This window comes from Micromys minutus, assembly GCF_963924665.1.
Source record: "Micromys minutus genome assembly, chromosome: 10".
NCBI classification, from domain to species: domain Eukaryota; kingdom Metazoa; phylum Chordata; class Mammalia; order Rodentia; family Muridae; genus Micromys; species Micromys minutus.
The window spans coordinates 66,241,450-66,261,317 of record NC_137979.1 but is presented as its reverse complement, the minus strand read 5'-3'; the positions used below and the strand labels follow the sequence as shown (position 1 = coordinate 66,261,317).

General features: G+C 45.9%; 1 protein-coding gene across 1 annotated transcript; it reads right to left on the bottom strand.

Annotated features, from left to right (window-relative positions):
* Nucleotides 1–175: 175 nt before the first annotated feature.
* On the bottom strand, nucleotides 176–17,999 carry NARF (nuclear prelamin A recognition factor). The gene is made up of 11 exons (XM_080922287.1): nucleotides 17,854–17,999; nucleotides 16,704–16,787; nucleotides 12,563–12,706; nucleotides 10,473–10,605; nucleotides 8,925–9,059; nucleotides 8,462–8,580; nucleotides 6,912–7,041; nucleotides 5,436–5,499; nucleotides 4,214–4,351; nucleotides 3,687–3,844; nucleotides 176–1,904 (listed from the first exon to the last, which is right to left on the bottom strand). Exons 1-11 carry the CDS (start codon nucleotides 17,878–17,880, stop codon nucleotides 1,663–1,665), a joined length of 1,374 nt encoding a protein of 457 aa, XP_080778413.1. The 5' UTR covers nucleotides 17,881–17,999; the 3' UTR covers nucleotides 176–1,662.
* Between the last annotated feature and the right edge of the window lie 1,869 nt (nucleotides 18,000–19,868).

Genomic DNA, 19,868 nt, shown 5'->3' with positions numbered 1-19,868 from the left:
TATGCCACAAAGTTTTCAGGAAATCAATACCTTCCCACACTGACTCTCAGTCTTCTGAGCTTTCTGAGCCTTCTCCTGACCTATTAGGAAGGGACTTGGAAAAAGGTAAAGGCATGGTGAGGGAGGCGGACTGCAGAGGGTAATCCAGGAGAGGAGAACATCTGACTCCTTCAACTCAAGACCATGTTGCATTGTTTATTCCATAACCAGTTACTTTGGGAATAGACACCCAAGGCATGTAGACTGAAAGCGAAAAAAGAAAAAATAATAATTTATAACAGTAGTTCTCAACCTTCTATGCTGCGACTCTTTAATTCAGTTTCTCCTGTTATGGTGACTGCCATCCCCCCAACAATTATAAAATTATTCTGTTGCTACTTCATAACTGTAATATCACTACTGTTAGGAATTGTAATGTAAATGTCTGATATGGGATCCCTTTGTGGGGGCTGCAGTTCACAGGTTGAGAACCACTGGTTTACAATAACATATCCAGTTATGTTCCTAGACAAACTCACAGGATCAACAAAACATAAGCCAGAGCTGACAATACTGAGTATCAAGGTAGTCACTCACACACTGAGCAAGATTTGGGGGCTTCATCCAACCCCTTTACCTCCTGGATGGACTCTAGTATGTCACATGACTTCTGTGGACATACAGCGTCCCCTATGGCATGCTCACACTAGCAGTAGTCATACTGAAGGGATGCTGTCACACCCAGATCGGTGAACTTTGTGGAGCAGAGAGGGAACTCCAGGCCTATTTGTATGAAAAGGCACTGGGCAGGAATTTAGAGGTGGCTGGACATTAGAAAGGTGTTTCACCCATTCCAGACTCTATGGAGCCTCAACTCTATCTTCTTGTCCTACAGCAGTAGCCAGTGAGCTGCACCTCCCTTGGAACCCCAAAGCTTAGGTGGGCTACCCTCTGAATTCTCTCTTATTTATTTTTAAATTGCATCAAACGCAGGGCGTCATGCATGCCATTCCCAGCACCTTTCTTCTGAGGTGAGTCCAACTGAAAGCTGAATCGCAGGTCAAGTAAAAGAATGATTGCCGCACACCAGTTGTCCAGCGTGACAAGGTAGTGATGGCTCACTGTTACCTGACTTGAAACGAGTATAATTTCCTTTACGGTTGTTTGGAGAGTGTGGTGTCGGTGGTACATATGCATACCGTGGTGCTGTGTTCCACCGTGTGGGCTCCACAGATCACACTAGGGTTGGGTCCAATGAGCCATCTTGCTGGCCCTAGAATTCAAAATTATCTCTAAAAAATGTATACAAGTAAAAGAGCCAAACTGGGCCAGAGGACTGGCTCTCTGCAAAGGCCATAGGTATCTACTGCACAGCAGCCTGGCCCTTCCTGATGTCTCCACTTCTGCAGCAGTAATCTCAGGCTTGTGGATCACAACCCCAGGTCCTCATTCTGTAAGAACACATTATGAATCTTTGGGATCTTTCTCACAATCTTGGGATACAAGGATATGCAGAGGGAAAACGCTCCTCCCGTGTGCAAACATTCTCCCTCACACACTACAAAGATAGCACCACATGAGACCGCGTGTCCGGGAGTGCTGGCAAAGCTGCAGTGACCACTGTTTCCTGAAGCACCCACCACTCTGCAGTCGGAGCTGTCCCCTTCTGCCCTTCTGGCTTTGTCACCACTTGATATCCAGGCTGTCTGTGCAGGGCTCCAAGCTCTGGTAGCTGGTGTGCAGCACCTCCTGGACTTTGGGGGATTCAGTACCCTCCAGCCACTCCTGGTACAACTCCTGCACATGTGCACTGCTCTCTGGGGGCCGCACAGGAATGCCAGAGTAGATCCCTTCCATCTGCTGCAGCAGTGCACGGTCTGTGTGGCCGTCCTCTGTCTGTGCTTGGCCTCTGCCATTTAAGCATCCTGAAAGACACACACAAGTCGACCTCTTCTTCCCTGTGGGATGACCTGTTAAGGGACCTTTACCTCAGGGCACACAGGTGGAAGCAGAAGCATGACATAGGCTATGTGACTTGAGGAGAGCCCTCGGTCTTTGTGTCATATCCATTATCCGTAAACTGCTCGTACCTAAAGCCTTAAGAATTAGACAGTGATGTTTGCTGTCTGGATTCCTGGCTTCTTCTGAAGATTACCCAGACTTAGAACACAGATTGGCAGTGTGCAGGCCCAACAGGGCTGGGTTAGGGCCGAGTGAAGTTTATGAGCTCTCCATTAGCCCACACACTTCCCAGTCATATGGTCTGAGAATGTGTTGCCTTCTGTCAGTACAACCCACTCTTAAACCTGTAGATGACACCTTGATGTGCCAAAATGCCATTAAGTGCATAGGGGTGGAAGCAGCCTGGTGGGAGAGTCTATCTAGTGTGTTCAAGGTGCTAGTTTCCAATCCTAGTATCAAGACTTTCATTTAAGGGCTGGAGAGGTGGCTCAGTGGTTAAGAGCACTGACTGCTCTTCTAGAGGTCCTGAGTTCAAATCGCAGCATTTGATGGTAGCTCACAACCATCTGCAATGAGATCTGATGCCCTCTTCTGGTGTAGCTGAAGACAGCTACAGTATACTTACAGATAATAAATAAATAAATCTTAAAAGAAAAAAAAAAAAAAGGACTTTCATTTGAAAGAACCAGGAGATACAAACTCAGTGGAAAGCACTTACCTACCATACACAATGCCTTGTGTTCAGACTATAGCACCAGGAAAACAAAACAAAACAAACAAACAAAAAAGCAGCAGCAGCAGGGACAAAATCCCACCTGGCTGAACTTCACCCTCCACTGATCCAAAACACCTAGCAGCTGGATCCTTGATGTGTACCTTCCAGTGGGTGTGAACCCACGTCCTCTCCTTTCAGTGGGTGTGAACCCACGTCCTCTCCTTTCCAGACCTACACAGCTTTCCCCAGAAAGTAAAATGAGCCCTTTAAGAGGCTCTATCTATCTGGTCTCTACCTACTGTAGCACAAGCCTCAGGAAAATGCTGGCTACTAACCATTTCCCTCTTCTAGAAGATCCCTGAGGACATGGACTAGAAATATAGGCCTCTCCTCTGTCAGACACTTCATGGATCCTTTCTTTATTTCTGACTATTGTCAGAAACTGCCTGGCTCCCTCTGGACCTTTCTGAGAATTCTAGTGTCCTACTTGAGTGCCTTTCATTACCCCAAGCTCAGGATGACCTAGACATTCCTGATCTGGAGACAGCTCCTCCATACCCAGGGCGTAGACAGACTGTTTCAGATACTCCTTTCATTCTTTAGACTTACACCTCTGTATGAGCAAGAGATCCAGACACTAGGTCCTGTCCTCGCTCTGGCCTGCTCTCATTGTCTCTCCACCCTAGTTGGGAACTCTCCTCACCTGCCTGGGTCTCTACACTTGCAACATGGGGGACTCTTAGACAGCAAGTGGCATTTGCCTTTTCCTGCTGCCACTGTGCACAAGTTCAACTTCTGCTCCTAGTAGTCCCTGTGCACTGACTCCACGTGAGTGACCCGGGGAGCGGGCTCCCATCTGCTATCAGGTACCTACAAGGGAAGGTCTAAGGATACAACCATCTACCTCTCACACTACAGTTGAGGGAAGGGAACTATCATAGTGGGGGATGGCATGCCATGGCATGAGGGAGCATCCTGCCTTGCATGGTATTATTGGACAGGTTGTCAGTGAGCCTTCTGAACCCCTTACCTCTGGGACATGCGAGGACCTCCACAAAGTGATATGGGAATTTGCCCTTCTTGAGCTTCAGGATCATGTTCTGGATATTGCGAAAGCCATATGCTGCAGCAAAGCGCAGTAAGACCTCCCCATTCTTCTCAAGGGTAACCTCATGGAAGTCTTTGTTTCTAAAAATCAATAAAACTGATTTTAGTGGGCAATAACTCAAAGGTTACTTCTGTAGTTTAAGGTACATTCTCACTATGTGACCCCAACTGACTTTGAGCTCACAATCCTCCCTCTGTCTCCCTAGTGTTTAATATCTGCCCATTTTCAAATTTAAGTTTCAAATGCCACGAAGATAATATTGATGGAAAGACAAAAGGCCCATGTGTTGTAACTGTGCTTGTTTCCCAAGGAACAGCCACAGGTAGAGCAGCTGAGTACACCATATACCCCAGGTACGCCACACATACTACATATATGCCACAGACATCACATCCTAGCTCTGGCTGATCTGTCGGCACCACTCCCGGTATAGATATGCTGGCTCAAACCTTAGTGCACGATAGGTGATCTCCTCCACGTGCTCGCCAAACAACTCCTTGGCTGCATGTCTGAAGACATGAGCCAGATGCCCATCTGAACTCACTCCGTCATGACGCTGTATTGCCATTTCCTTCACATCTCCAAACCTCAAACAGAGAGGACAGAATCTCCATTGTGTAGGTGAAGAGGCAGCAAATACTAACCCAATTTTTATAGGAACAGAATCCAGGGAATCACTTAAAGGACTAAGTCACTTATAAATTTCGGGAGCCATGTGGGTGCTGAGAACCAAATCTGAGTCCTCTGAAAGAGCAGTAAGCAATCTTAACCACTGAGTCATCTCTCCAGCTCTGAAAATCACATTCTTTTTTTTGTTGTTGTTGTTTTTTATTATTATCTATAAGTACACTGTAGCTGTCCTCAGACACACCAGAAGAGGGTACCAGATCTCATTATAGATGGTTGTAAACCACCCTGTGGTTGGTGGGATTTGAACTCAGGACCTCTGGAAGAGCAGTCAGTGTTCTTAACCGCTGAGCCATCTCTCCAGCCTGAAAAGCACGTTCTTAATGAGTTCTAATGAACAACATGAAATGCCATTTTGCATCTAGCCTAAGGTTGCAAATGGGCTATCTCAGGGGTTCACTCACCTGTTTCTTTGTGTAGCTACATATGCATTCAGGGCCAGGTGGTCTTGTGGCAAGTGACTTAAGCATGTGCTTGACTATGTCCAGGCCACAGTGAGGACCCTTGGTCACCCTGGGCCATCAGGTAGCCTCTGGCAGCAGGTACTTCAGCTGCTGTAATTCTACAAACTCTGTCTCACCTTCCATAAAGGGGGCACCCAGACCATCAGCTGGGCACTTGGGTCTTTGCAATATACTTTGAATGGGACCCAGGATGCAGCAAGAGCCAAAGTCCTGCCTGGGACTGGAGTCACCATGGGAAAAAAGAAACCCAACAGGTGTGTTCTTGATACAGAGACCAGAGGGAGCTACCATGTTAGCTATGGGGCTCTGCCCCACATAGCTTCTATGCTTGCCTTCCTCCCTGAAGGATACAGTATGGATGTCACTCAAGGGGGCTCCCAAACCCCTGGCAGTACTAGAGAATAGAGTCCCACTCCAGGATTCTGTCTAAATCTATTTCAAAGGCCAGACTGGTAGGGCTGTCTAATCGGGGCAGCCCTGGGACCTGCAAAAGGCTCACCAGAGGCCCCTCCCAACTTACAAAGTATCCATAGCAATGTCTTTCACAGAGCAGTCACTTTGTTCCATTATCTGAGCAATTTCACCTGGAAAAATGAAAAAGAGGCATGAGTCACTGACAGGAAGACAGGTAGCCAAGGGCTCTGGGTCAGGCTTTGCTTCTCCCACAGATTCTGCATTAGGGACCTGGGACCCCCTCCTTGCTGTATAATCCTTGTAACAGAAGCCCCTCACCAGGATAAAGTAATGCTAACATCGGAAAACACTAAAAGGATGTGAAAACAGAATGTCTCCTTTGGACCCTGAACTGAGGCAGTTCAAGACTTGCTTCATGTTGCCTTGAAGCGGAAGCCTGGGTATGCTCCACTGCACTCCTCTGTTGTGACATATGGATACTGTGCTGCATCAACAGCTGGCTGTAACCAGAAGCATCTTCTATACACGAGAGGTCTCCAGAGACAGTGAGACACCAGGTACCATGAGACACTGAGAACATACAGCACAGCTTACGCTCTCAATGTGGTTCTAAGATGGTCCCCTTGAAGGTTTTTAGACATTGGGCCTCCTACTCAGGAAGTACAGAACAGCACCTGTAAACATCTTGCCCTCCCTGCAACTGTCCCACCATGGGACAAAGAACTTGGCTCAGAGAACAGGGAGGCAATGATGGCGGCAGAGCTATGTGTCAAAGCTAGACTTCCAAGACAGGGAGGAGGAGAGTTCCTGATCTTCAAGGTCATCCTGATGGATAACCAGGCCACATAAACCTGGTTTGAGTGCCTTCAAGAATAAGTTTTCAGAATCTAATTCAAGTAGAAGAACCTGGATCCTAACAAGCTCCCGACAAATGCTCTTGGACTTTTTTTTTTTTTTTTTTTTCTGAAAAGTTCCCAGGATACCAGTGGATAATTTCCACTCCCAACCAAATTTGCCCCAGTCTCTAAGTCAGTGGTTCTCAACCTTCTTGATGCTGTGACCCTTTAATACAGTTCCTGTTGTGGTGACCTCCAACCATAACATGGCTTCCCTTGCTACTTCATCACTACAATTATGCCATTGTTATGAAGCATAATGTAATTATCTGATATTTGACCCCTCTATGGTCACATACGACCCACAGGCTGAGGACGGTTGTTCCAAAGCATAGCATCTGAAGAGCATCACCAACAAGGGCCACTAAATGCAGTGCCACAATAGAATATCTAAATTTCTCACCTTACTTGTGTCCAATTGTATATTGGTTTTCTCACCTATGGGAAAGTGAGGAGGGGCTCTGCAGGCAGAGAAAGGATTCACCAAAGACAAAAATAGAACTTGATTCAGCCCAATTTTAGGTACCAGGGCTGGGCCAAGACTTGGGAGTCTAACCACCAGTTTATTTATTTTAGCATATTTAAGCACAGCACGATTTCAGGGAAAAAAAATTGACAATTAGCTCAGCCCCATGTGTACAACATATCTTAAGACATATTTACATTGGCAGCCGTTCACCTCTCACCTGATGTCAGCACACAGTCAGTGCCCCTAGCACCATTTAAAGTAGTGGAAAGTCCCTCTCGAAGAGCTTCCAGCTTCTTATCATAGCAAGGAGCCACAACAACATGAAAGATTTTCTCTGGAGACAGATTCTGTGTAGGAGAGAGCTTGGCTCAGAGAACAGGGAAGCAATGATGGTGGCAGAGCACGGGGTTTCCCACCTGCTGCTCCCACCCTACCCCATGGAGGTTTCTGTCACATGAGCTCTGCACAGGTAAGAACAGGTTTGTGCTGCAACTGCTTTACCCAAAGGCTTTCTGAAACTGTTCAAGTGACAACATCTAGACTTCCCCTGTGCTGAGACAAACCAGAGCCAACAGTTTTCCCAGTGACCTTTACACTGAGGTCTGAGTAGAAAACCCCTACTCAGGATGGGTAGAGCTAAGGGGAAACATTTTGATCCTAGCCATCTAGGGGCTTAAGCCAAGAGGCTGCCAGAGGCTAGAGCTCTAGGCTCAGATGTCCCCACTACGAGCTGCAAGAGGATCTGTAACTTGGGCTCTACTGGGAGAGCACAGAGGTGGCAGCTCTGAGAAGACTAAGAAACACCAGAACTCTCACAGCAGGTATAAGAGGCCAAGAAGAATGTAGACCACTTTGTAGCCAATTTTCTTGTCTCTTCAACTCAATACAATAGTATGGGAGTGGTGGGGATGATAATTTGCCAGCTGTGGGGACCTTATAAATGAAGAAATTTTTTCTGTGGCTAAATGAGGTTGTCAGTTGGATGTGGCCTTCACAATGCTGTGGTATTTGGAAAGTCCTTCCCCTTGATGTATTTTCTAGTTACTGTGGGACCTGAACAGTTATTTACATGAAAGAAGAAAGGCAGGGTGCAATCTATGTCTGGCTGCCCAATTGGAACTGAAGAGGAAGAGGGGTTGAGGCAAAGGTCATAAAGGAACCCTTCCTTTATCTATTATGTGACAGTGTTGAGACCATGGGACCAGGGACTGAAGAGATGGCTCAGCACTTAAGAAGACTAGCTGTTCTTCCAGAGAACCTGGGTCCAATTCCAAGCAATCATGTAGCAGCTCACAAAGAGATACAATTTCAGGGGATCTGATGCTGTCTTCTGGCCTCTGTAAGCACCAGGCATGCAAATGGTGCACAGACAGACAGGTAAAACATCCATACAAAAGAGGGCTAGGTGTGGTAGCACATTTCTTTAGTTGGCAGTGGCTGGTAGATATCTGTGAGTCTGAGGCCAACCCAATCTACATGGTGAGTTCTAGGACACCCAGGATTACAGAGAGAGTCCCTGTCTCAAAATAGCAAACCAAACCCAACCAAAAAAGCAGGCTAGGGATGCTATCTGTGACCTGGAGCAAAAAGACAGGATAGAGATGAGGCTTAGCTTCCTGAGGCAGCTAGAACAGAAGCAATCAGGCAGTGCCTCTCTCCATGGGTGAGGTCCGGGGCCACGCTATCCACAGTGTGCAGTGTTTCCCCTCAGGCCTCATTCACCTTGAGTCTACCGTCTGCTGCTGCTCTTTGGAGACATTGGCTTACCTGCTGTCTGGCAAAGTAATCCTTCACCAAGGAGCCCATGACCTGCTGGGGGGACTTGGCAGTACAGAGATATGGGATGATGGGGCGTCCCAGCACCCGTTCAGCATATCTGACCCAACCTAGAGAGAGAGAAAGAGAAATAAAGAAGGAGAGAGAGAGAAAGAGAAATAAAGAAGGAGAGAGAGAGATAGAGAAAGAGAGAGAGAGGAGAGAGAGAGAGAGAGAGAGAGAACAGACACATGAGGTCAGTTCCCACAGATTTCTACTGCCTTCTAGCACTGGGTACAGTGAGTTCCTGAGACTGTCACCCCAGGGTAAGCCAACACACCTCCTCTATACTGTTCCTATTTATAAGGTGTGCTGCTCTACAAAGCTGGGTGGATGGGCCTGCCGTCTTCCAGCCAAAGCTGGGGCCATGATTATTTCTACAGTTCTGATGAAATAGTACCAGTACTGTGCTCACCAGGACAGGCAGAGGTTAACATGGGTAGCTCACGCTGTTCTTCACTGTGCTGGTGATACCGGCGTACAAATTCCTTCTGACTCTCCAGAATGCTGAAATCTGCAGCAATTGTGGTGTCAAACACATAGTGTACTCCTGCAAGAAAGAACATGGGTTCTTTTCTCAGACCAAGTATGGATCCAGATCACACCTGACTTCTCTGTACTGTCTTTCATTTTATATTAAGACAGATCTTATTATGCAATCCTAGCTGGTGCAGAGCTCATTGGGCTACACAGAGTAGGTTATGGTGATCTGATTCCCAGGTGTTAGGATTAAAAGTATGGACCACACACTTGGGTTTTGTTGCTATTTTTGATAAGGTCTTTTGATGTAGACCCTAAACTTGGGTCTTCCTACCTCAGGCTCCTGGATGCTAGCACCACAGGGGAGACAACCATCCCCAGCTTCTGTACAACCTAATTCTTCCTCACCTTTGCCTTCTCCTGTTTCAGCCACAAACACAGATCACAGATTTAATGACACATGTCTCTCCTTAGCTACCATCACAGTTAGTCTTGATACTTTTCTTATAACAGTGACCTGGTTCAGACTGAGTGTTTTACTTTTTTCTTGCCTAAAACAAAGTCCTGGCCAGCCTGGAGCTCACTGTGTTCACCAGCTTGGCCTTCAACTCATGGATGTTGCTTCCTGGTTGTTATGATTATAGGCATGTGTGACAATATCTTCTTGCCTCTCACTTTTATGTATGGGGTCAGGGGCTATGACTTAACACCAACAGTCTTCTGTACTGGAGAGCCTTACTTGCTGAACCATCTTGCTTGTTCTCTACTTTACTTTTTGAGATAGCTTTCTCACAGAACTGAATATTTGCTATTTTGGCTAGACTGGCCAGCTAGGGAGCCCCTAACATTTGCTTGTCTCAGCTCTTCCAATGCTGTAGTTATAGGAGTTGGATGCCATGCCTAGCTTCTTTTTCAGACACGAGCTCACTGTATACCCCTGGATGGCCTAGTACTTCATTACTATGTGGACCAAACTGACCTTAAACTCATAGTGATCCGCCCACCTCTGCTTCCCAAATTCTGGGATTAAAATTGAGTACAACCAACCACTGTGGCAAATTCCCACCTTTCATTCCTTATGTAAAAAACACATGCTTGGGGGTGAAGATGTAGCTGAGTTCTACATCCTTCCTAGCTAGAGAAAGGTTTGTAGAAAAATGGACACTAGTCATTGCAGAAATAACTATCAAATGACATTCTGTGGGCGGGAGGCAAGTGTAGAAGCTTCCTAGTCATCACCGTCCATAGTTTGCAGATGTTTACTTTTTACTACTGAGGGGCCAAGCTCACTGTAACAAGCATCCGTCCACACACAGCACAGGCAAAGTAATGACACAGGGAATGGGGTCCTTATGACATTCCAGGAGCCTCTCCTTAAGTTTTTCTCTCCTGTGCCTTTGAAAGTTGAACTTGAAAAATGAAAAGGGCCCTTCATGACCTGAAAGTATACATCTGTGTTATTATGAAGAGGTGATTTACTCACCAAGACTTTTGAGGAAGCCACACAGTCTTCTAGATGCATCAGTGACACTGAGGTTGAATTTAGCAGCAAAATAAGGCAGAGACTGAGGACACACAGACACAACCAGAACTCTGTGCTTCGAGGTGTCACATCTCTAGAGGGAAAAAGAATAATTTCATGTGCTTAATGAAAAATAGCAAATAGCTTTTGGGTTGTTTGGGGTTTTTTTGGGGGGGGGTTGTTTTGTTTTGTTTTTAAAGACAGGGTTTCTCTGTGTAGCCCTAGCTGCACTGGAACTCATTCTATAAACCAGGCTTGCTTCAGATTGGGACATGCACCTGCAGTACAGGGATTAAAGGCATGCTCCTCCACAACCCAGAAAGACATAAAAAAACTTAAATTACATTGTGTGTGTGTGTGTGTGTGTGTGAGAGAGAGAGAGAGAGAGAGAGAGAGAGAGAGAGAGAGAGAGAGAGAGAGAGAGAGAGAAGGAAGAGGAGGAGGAGAAGAAGAAGAAGATGTAGGCTACAAAGCAAAGAGAAGAAAAACTGTGTCTTTTATACCCACCCACGCCCCCCCCACACACACAAGCATAGGATCCTGGTGTGGTGGTTGGTTCTTATCACCCCAGAGATCAGAGCCAGGAGGATTAGCACCAATCTCATCAATGCCTAGGCTTCCAATGTTGGCTCCAGTGTGTGAGGCTCCAAGGTGGGGTTCATTTTCTGCAGGTAGAATGCAGGATGACAGGGAAAGCTGACTTCCAACAAGATCCAATGTACAAGTCCAATGTAAACCCTGAGAAGCTTTCAGGTTTTAGCTGGCTCCGCTTACCACTGTTGTTACTTTGTACCCCCTTTAAAAGTTCTAGCCAATAATCCAAACACAAGAGGCAAAGCTCCCAACATGCTGCATGTGCCTATGTACATATGTAGTACTGTACAGGCTGAGAAAGGAGAACAGAAAATCTGAGACCAGCCTCCAATACACAGGCAATGTCATACAACACAAAAAGGTAATGATTACAAAATAGTTTTTTTTTTTTCATTTAATAAACCTATAAAACTAAGATACTTTGACAAACCAGTCAAATACTAAATTTATAAAATGTCACATACTGCCAGATGGTGATGGTGCACACCTTTAATCCCAGCACTCAGGAGGCAGAGGCAGATGGATCTCTGTGAGTTCAAGATCAGCCTGATCTGCGCAGAGAGAGTTCCAGGACAGCCAGGCTACACAAAGAAACCTTGTCTGGGAAAACAAAATAAAATAAAATACCACATACAAGATAGATATGTTAATCAATAGGATTCCAACACACCTACAAAAATCAACATCATGGAACATAACAATAAAATGTGTTTCACAAGTTGCAGATACAAAGAATCAGGGAGCAATGATACACATTGATGGGGCCAGATCCTCAGACACAGAGTTGTGAAGAACACTGGGTATATCTCTTTAGCTAATCATATGTGATCGTGTGTGTGTGTGAGTGTGTGTGTGTGTGTGTGTGTCTGACTATGATGAATAGTTTTATGTCAACTTGACAGAAGCTAGAGTTGTTTGAAAGAAGGGAACCTCAATTCTGGAAATGTTTCTGTAAGATACAGCTGCAGGGCACCTTCTTAATTAGTTATTGATAGGGGAGGGTACCACAATGGGGTGGTACCCTCCCTGAGCTAGTGATCCTAGGTTCTGTAGGAAAGAAGTTGTGCAAGCTAGTAGCAGCACTCCCCCTAGGTCTCTGCACCCGCTCCTGCCTTCAGGTTCTTACAGTTTCACTTCCTAACCTGACTTCCCTTTCATTGATGCACTAATATATGGACATGTAAGCCAAGTAAATCTTTTCCTCCCTTCTTGCTTTGGATCATAAACTGGTCTTAAACACTGGTACTGTGTTTCATCAAAATAATAGTAACCCTAACTAGGACTCTATCACTTATCTGTCCATCTATGGTAGACAAATGCTCTACCAGTGTAGTTGCCCAGGGTGGTCTTGAACTCGCTTTGTAGCCTAGGCAGAATTTGAACTCGTGTGTCTCCTGCCCCAGTTCCCCAGTGCTGGAGTTACAGGCCTTCACCATCAGTTCAGGCTGACACCTTACCTTATTAAGATTCAGGACATGGAAGAAGTCCTTGGCACTCGGCTGGGAAAGCTGCACACCTTCCTCCACAGTCACACAGCTGTCACATGCCAGGCAGTCACTCAGAAAGACTTTTGCATCTGCCAATTTATGGAATTCTCCCTTCTATGAAAGAAAACAACAGTGTTAACATTGTTTTTCTTCTTTCTTTCTTTCTTTTTTTGGGGGGGAAGGGTCTTTTGAGACAGGATTTCAAGACCAGGCTGGCCTCGAACTCAGAGATCTCTGCCTGCCTGTCTCCCAAGTGCTGGGATTAAAGGTGCATGCTACCACTGCCTGGCTGGTAGCATAAGCACAATAAAGGAAAGAATTGACATTCAACATTGAGACAAAGTCATGCCTGAGGTGTCAGGAGCTACTGGGCAACGATTTCAGTGCTGAGCAACTCAGGGTGGTGGTGGCATATGTCATGTCACAAAGCCATTGCTAGCTCTGAGGAGTCATGCAGATGACACTAGCCCCAGCACTGTCATGTGGGAAGATGCTACTCCTGCCTGCTGCAAAGTGACCTGATGGCCATCTCCTCTTCTTCCTCTACCCTTCCTCTCCAGTGCCTGCGAACTGGCTTCTGGCTTTTCTGCCTAGCTCCTCCTGCTCCACACTGATGAGCAGACTTTCCATAGTCAGGACTGGCTTGAGGTTCCCACCTGTGAGCAACAGAGACCTCAGACCTCAGCTCCCAACACTGAACTGCTGCTGCTCATGGTTGCCCCATCGCCACCTTAAAAATAGGGGACTGAACACCTGAATGCTGAGACTCTAGGACCTTGGTCCCTTTAGCCCCATTGTAAACCTCACCTACCATTTCCTACTCTGGCCATTTTTAGTCCCCAGAGTACTCTAATAAAGCACAAGTCACATTCCATTGCTTGAAGACAGCACTCTCAGAGCAGGGTTCACAGCACAGCCTTTGCCTGCCCAGCCCTGCCCGACCCTGCCCAGCCCTGTCCAGCCCTGTCCAACCCTGTCCAACCCTGCCCGACCCTGCCCCTCGGGGCTCAAATTCAGTCATACTGGCATTAACTGTTCTTGAGTCCTTCCAGAAAATATTCCAAATGAGCTCTCACCCACTTACTGGCCCAACAGAGCTGGCATCCTGAAATTTGTTTTCAGGGCCCATTACCACACAGTGCCAACTTGTTTGCCCCCATTAATGACCTCGTAGGGGTTAGCATCTCATGTTCCTTATGTTCCCTAGTATCTCTGAGAGCCTGAAAGGTGTTTAGGTGCCAGAGGTTAGGTGAGTGTCATAGTTCACCTAGCAGGTGCAAGGCTCAAGTTCAAATCAGGGATTAGTAAAAAAATAAATTAATTAAAAACAATAGCTATTCAGTTAATATTAGTGGGTTAACACAGGAAGATGCAAAAATAACCAGAGTCATTTCAGTCAATTACAGCAGCTCTGGAGGGAGTCTATGCAGTTTTATTTTTTTCATAGTTTGTTGATATTTTTAGATAGGATCTTGCTATGTAGACCTGATCTAGTATTCACTATGTAGCACAGGATGGCCTTGAACTTACACTTGAACTTACTTAGAACTCTGAGTGCTGGAATTACTGGTGTGTGTCAGTATGCTTGCTTGTGTTTTTGGTGTGTGAGTATGTGTGTGTGTATGTGTGTGTGTGTGTGTATGTATACGCACACACATGTTACTTTAAAATATAGTTCTCGGCTAAACACCATTACACATGCCTTTAATCCCAGCACTCCAGAGATCAGAGACAAAGGCAAATGGATCTCTTGAGTTCAAGACCAGCCTGATCTATATAGTGAGTTCTAGGCCAAGCAGAACTACATAGTGAGATCCTGTCTTCAAAATAAGTAAACAAACAGATAAACAACATTCAGGGTCCAGGCTAGTTTCCTTCCCACCCCCTCATCTTCCTTCCTTTCTTGTTCTTGTAAGCTGCTAGACTCTGCGGGGACCTTCTTCTTTTGATATAGTCCTCACCATTTCCAAAGCAGCCTTCTAGTTCCTGTCATCGCACCCCCAGCTCAGCCCAGCATCCCCACTATACCTCCAGCTGTCTAGCAAGGCACTGGAAGCTGAACCTGTCTTCTAAGTAATGTCCAAGGATTCTCCTCATACTCCCTGGCTTCTATAATCTACCCAAAAGCATACAGCCCAGGGAAAGGGGGTAGGCACATATACACAGATTAAAAAAAAAAAAGAAGCTTAGGCTTAATAACACAAGCCTTTAATGTCAGGACTCCTGAAGCAGACAAGGATCACTGAACTCAAGGACAGCAAGGTCTACACAGCAAGTGTAACCTTCTCAAAAAGTAAATTAGATAAATAGGAGCTGGGGATGTCTCAGCAGTCAATAGCAGCAGCTGCTCTTTCAGAGGACCCAGGTTAGATTCCCAGCATCAATACAGTGGCTAATAACCATCTGTAACTCTATTCCAGGGGATCAAACATCCTCTTCTGATCTCAGCGGACACCAGGCATTTATGTAGTGCAGACATCTATCTGATGTTCTACCTTGAATTCTTACCTTCAGAGCCCAGTCTACCAACTCTTTCCCAGCACTCCTCAGCCTTTTAAAAATTAAGCTCACACTAAACTGCCAAGATGCTGGTTAGACTGTGTTCTGTGTTCAAACTTATCTCTCCTTACCAGAACCCTGGGAGGGAAGAAACCCAACTCCTCACAACACTGATAAGAAATAAGGCCTTGAAAGGGTTGTTTTATTTATTTATTTTTTTTTTTTTGGAGACAGAATTTTGCTGTGTAGTTTAGGCAAAACTCTACTTCTCAGGTACAGACTGCCATGTCAATGGGATTTAATAGGACAGGGAAGGTCTAGTGTATAAAGCATTGGCCCAAACTGACCAAGGACTCCAGGCACTTCTGCCTCATGGTGCACAGCTGCTCCCCAAAGGCCTAGTTTCCAAAGCACAGCACTGGCACACAGGAGAGCCAGAACTATGCCCATCAGATTAAACAGTACATCAGAACTCCTAGGTCGAAGGGGAAAAAAATTCTGCCACCTACTGCCCCCATGTCATTAATCTGACACTTACACAAAAAAGTTTTGACTGGTTGCTTTCTTGTTTGATGGTGTGTGTGTGTGTGTGTGTGTGTGTGTGTGTGTGTGTGTGTGAGAGAGAGAGAGAGAGAGAGAGAGAGAGAGAGAGAGAGACATATGGGTTCTGGGGATCAAACAGATAACTTGAGACTTAGTGGCAAGTGTCTTTACCAGCTGAGCTATCTAGTCAGCTCTAAAATCAATTTGTTTATACACCATTGAGCTCAGAACTTCGGGCTAGCTAGCTAAGCACTCTGTCAGCTGACTGACTCCTTAGCCCTCAGTTAATGCTTTGAGATATGTAAGGTCTCGTTGTATAGCTGAGGTTGACTTTGAGCTGGGACTCCAAAGGTGTGCCAGCATTCCTGACTAGTCCTAATGTGTCTAAGAGAACAGTGACTGTAACCTTTCTGTGAATCCACAGTGTGGCTGGACACATGCAGAAGTAAATGTCTCTTCAGAGCATAACACTCAGCTCCAAGCACGATACAATATACACAAACAAGCATCTCTATTGGCTGAAACAAGAACTAAACTAAACAAGCAGTTAACTTAAACAGCAAGCTTAAAGAATCATGAAACTTGGGCTGGAGAGAAGGCTCAGTGGTTAAGAGCACTGACTGTGCTTCCAGAGGTCCTGAGTCCAAATCCCAACAACCACATAGTGGCTCACAACCATCTGTAATGAGATCTGATGCCCTCTTCTGGTGTGTCTGAAGGAAGCTACAGTGTACTCATATATAATGAATAAGTAAATCTTTAAAAAAAAAAAAAAAAAAAGAATCATGGAACTTGAGCTTCAAGTCTTTGCATGCATTACAGAATGTGAGTTCCTTCCATTTTATAGAATACAGGTTACACTTACCAAGTTCCTATTTCTCATGCACTACCTGGCCTGGTATGTTTGAGAAGACTCAAGACTGTCCTATACATGGCCCTTGCTACTTTCTACTTTAGTCTTTCTTAGAGCAGTGAAGGACAAGGTGATATGAAACCCTGACAGGAGAAACAACAGTAGCCACTCCATTCATGTTAGGCTGACACAAAACTGAACCGTTTTTTTACTTGCCTCTTCATTCTCCTGGGCTGTGCTGGGCGCATCAATGGACACATTCTCCTGGTCATCATCAGTTTTTGATTTTTTACTACATTCCTTAAAAAAAAAGGATGGGGGGGATGTTAGAAGGAAAATCATTTTTCTTTTCTCTATTTTTTTCCATCTACTTTTTTTCTTTTTTAGATCAAATAGTTCTACATAGTCCTGGCTGTTCTGGAACTTACCATGTAGACCAGGCTGACCTCAAACTCACAGAAAGTTTGCCTCTGCCTCCTGACTGCTCGGATTAAGGTTTAAAGAAAACGAGATAGGGTCTTGATAAACTGTACTATCTAACTTTGAGTTTATAATCTCCTGCCTCAATCTCTCAAGCACTGGCACATAGGTGTACCACCGAGCTCAGCCAAGAATAATTTAGTGTAACGACAAAAAAAACAACAACAACAAAACAAATAAACAAACAAACAAAAAACACCCAAAAACATATTCTGAGCAGTCGGTCTTACTTCTAGAAACCCTTTCTACAATCATCCATTCTTACAGAAAGGTACACATAATAAACACACACCCTCCATTTTGTTCAGTTTGTAATAACAGAAGTGATCTAGCATTAATAGATACAAGAACACTTAGATGTGATTATTACACAAGAATACAGGCGGTTCTCTGATAAGGAATAACGTACGGAGTATTTGGATATGATACAATCCCTGTGAAAACACGATTCCTGCACATGCATCTCACGGTTATCACCATGTGAAAGCAAGTGCGGTGGCTGTCAGTCACTTCAGCCACCTAGTGGAGCAGGACAGGAGGGCCTGCCTGACCCTGATTCCTCCTCCACTTCTTTTCACTTAAGTTTGTTAACTGTAAGAGCCGCTCTTAGAGTATTTCTAATTACTTTATTCAGCGTTCACTTCCACAACAGGGTGCCAGGACTGAGCTCAAGTACTGGCTCCAGAACAGTAGCTTCACGGCGAGTCCCGGCGGTGCACTGGCCTGCAGTGGACAGCAGCCAGCTCGCCGCCCAGTCCTCCGCAGACAGGTGATAGCAGTCAGAGACCGACATAGCGTAGAGCAAGGTGCACCCGGGCGAGCCCGACCCTCACTATCGACTCGCAGCCATGGCTTCCGCCCCAGCCCCGCCGGATGACGCACCCACCTTTCGTGTGCAGTGCTCACACTTCATCTGGAGTGGGACTGACGGGAGGCCGATGCGCCTAAGCTGACGGAATAAGGAAGACTGGAACACCGCCGCCTGCCGCCCGCTAGCGACCCGCGACCCTTTGTTGTCTTCACCCGCGGAGGCCCCGCTCCCAAGGACTGTGGTAGACCAATGAAAGAGCCGAAGCAGGATGAGCCACTCCCCTGAACCAATGAAAAGAGTGCAAAGATGGTATGGAACTATCGCCCCTCCTCCGCCACCTAAGCCAATGAGAGTGTCAGGAAGTGGCAGGTCCCTCCCAGGGGCCAATCAGAAAACGGGGGTGGAGCTTGCCCTTGAACTAGTAGCTGCGGGCCGGGGACATGTCCTCCTGTCAGGTTTTGCCTGGTTCAGGCCTGATGGTAAAAGTTGGCAAAGGTAGGTGTATGAAGCAAGAGGAGTGCGCTGACTGAGCGGAAGAGGCCGAACCGTAGCCGCTTCAGAGCGCCTTGTTCAGAGGCCGCGGCCTGGCCAGCCCAATCAAGTTAGTGTCGTAAGCTCGGCTCTACTGCAGCTCCTGGAGGGCGGAGCCGGCGCCGCCCTCTGCCGCCGCCATGACCGTCAAGCTAAGCCTCACGTAGGCTGGTGCGGCACAAGTGCACATGCGCAGCAGGCTTGCGTCGCTTTATGGGCTTTGCTGAGTCTGGAGGGTAGATTCAAAGTAGGCCGACCTTGAATCTGGGCGAGTTAGTGCGTGCATTTAATCCCAGAACCCAGAAGGCAGAGCCAGGCTGATCTCTGAGTTCCGTGCAGCCAGTGCTACACATGTACCTGTCTACAAACAAAATGACACTTAGGATAAGCAGGCATATTGACAATTACCCAACACTCAAAAGACTGAAGCAGGAGAACGCTAAAATTAAAGCCAACACTGCCCTAAACTGCTACACACAGGGACACACCTTTCTCCAAGGCAGACTAAACGCCTCATTCTTTTGTCGTGTTTCTATCCCCTGGAAAAGACTTAAACTCAATTCAGATTAAGATTAAATAAATGTATTCTTACTGCTACCTGAAGGACAGCAGCTTTAGAGCCAAACAGCATGCTGTAAGAAGGCTAAAAGAAGACAAAAGTCTTATAAATAAAGTGGATATCGTAGATGTACATCACCTACAGAATAGTACAAATTATGTAATGTACAAAAGATGTACATTATCTATGGAACCCATAGCTGGGCGAGGAAGTTGTTTTAGTCCCCTCAGTTTCTCCTTCCCGTTTTATTTATATTTTACTTATTTCTTATGTATGTGAATACACTGTCGCTGTCTTCAAACACACCAGAAGAGGTCATCAGACCCCATTGCAGATGGTTGTGAGCCACCATGTAGTTGCTGGGAATTGAACTCGGGACCTCTAGAAGAACAGACAGTGCTCTTAACCTCTGGAGCCATCTCTCCAGCTCTCCTCTCCTTCCCATTTCATAGTATTAAAAAGACCATGTCATCCCAGTTCCACAGTGAGTTTACAAAAGCACAAAGCAAACAACTAAATCCCTCACAACATAACACCATTATGTCATTCTATTATTGACATTTCAGGTCAAAGGTCAATGGCCCTTAAGGGATGCCTGGTGCCATAGTAAGTTTCTTTAGCTGTCCCATGGGAGTTATATGTAAATTATTACACAGGACTGTGCACTCTCTGGGAAGTGTCAGTAATGACTGGGATAGAGCAGTTTGTTTCTGGACTGCCAATAACAATGGTTAGGGCTGGTTGTCATAGACCCACATTTTCTCTGAATTAGGTTGCTGAATGGAATTTGTTTTTCAGTACCTTCTAAAAGCTGAGTTTAAACATATCATTGGGAATTTAAGGGAGCAGGGGAGATGATGGTTAAGAGTTCTTCCAGAGGATCAAGGTTGGTTCTTTGCACCTATGACTGATGGGCTAGAAACATCCCTGGCTCCAGCTCCAGGGATCAAGCACCTTCTTCTGACCACTGGAGGCAACAGACAGTGCATCATTTGAACAC

What these genes read in the sequence shown, in the direction of transcription:
- NARF (XM_080922287.1), bottom strand. Translation starts at nt 17,880, where the DNA reads ATGAAGTGTGAGCACTGCACACGAAAG. An exon ending in ATTACTTTGCCAGACAGCAG is followed by an intron (nt 7,042 to 8,461) that starts GTAAGCCAATGT and finishes TCTCCTACACAG; the next exon opens with AATCTGTCTCCAGAGAAAAT. An exon ending in TGACTGTGTGCTGACATCAG is followed by an intron (nt 5,500 to 6,911) that starts GTGAGAGGTGAA and finishes TCATTTTTCCAG; the next exon opens with GTGAAATTGCTCAGATAATG.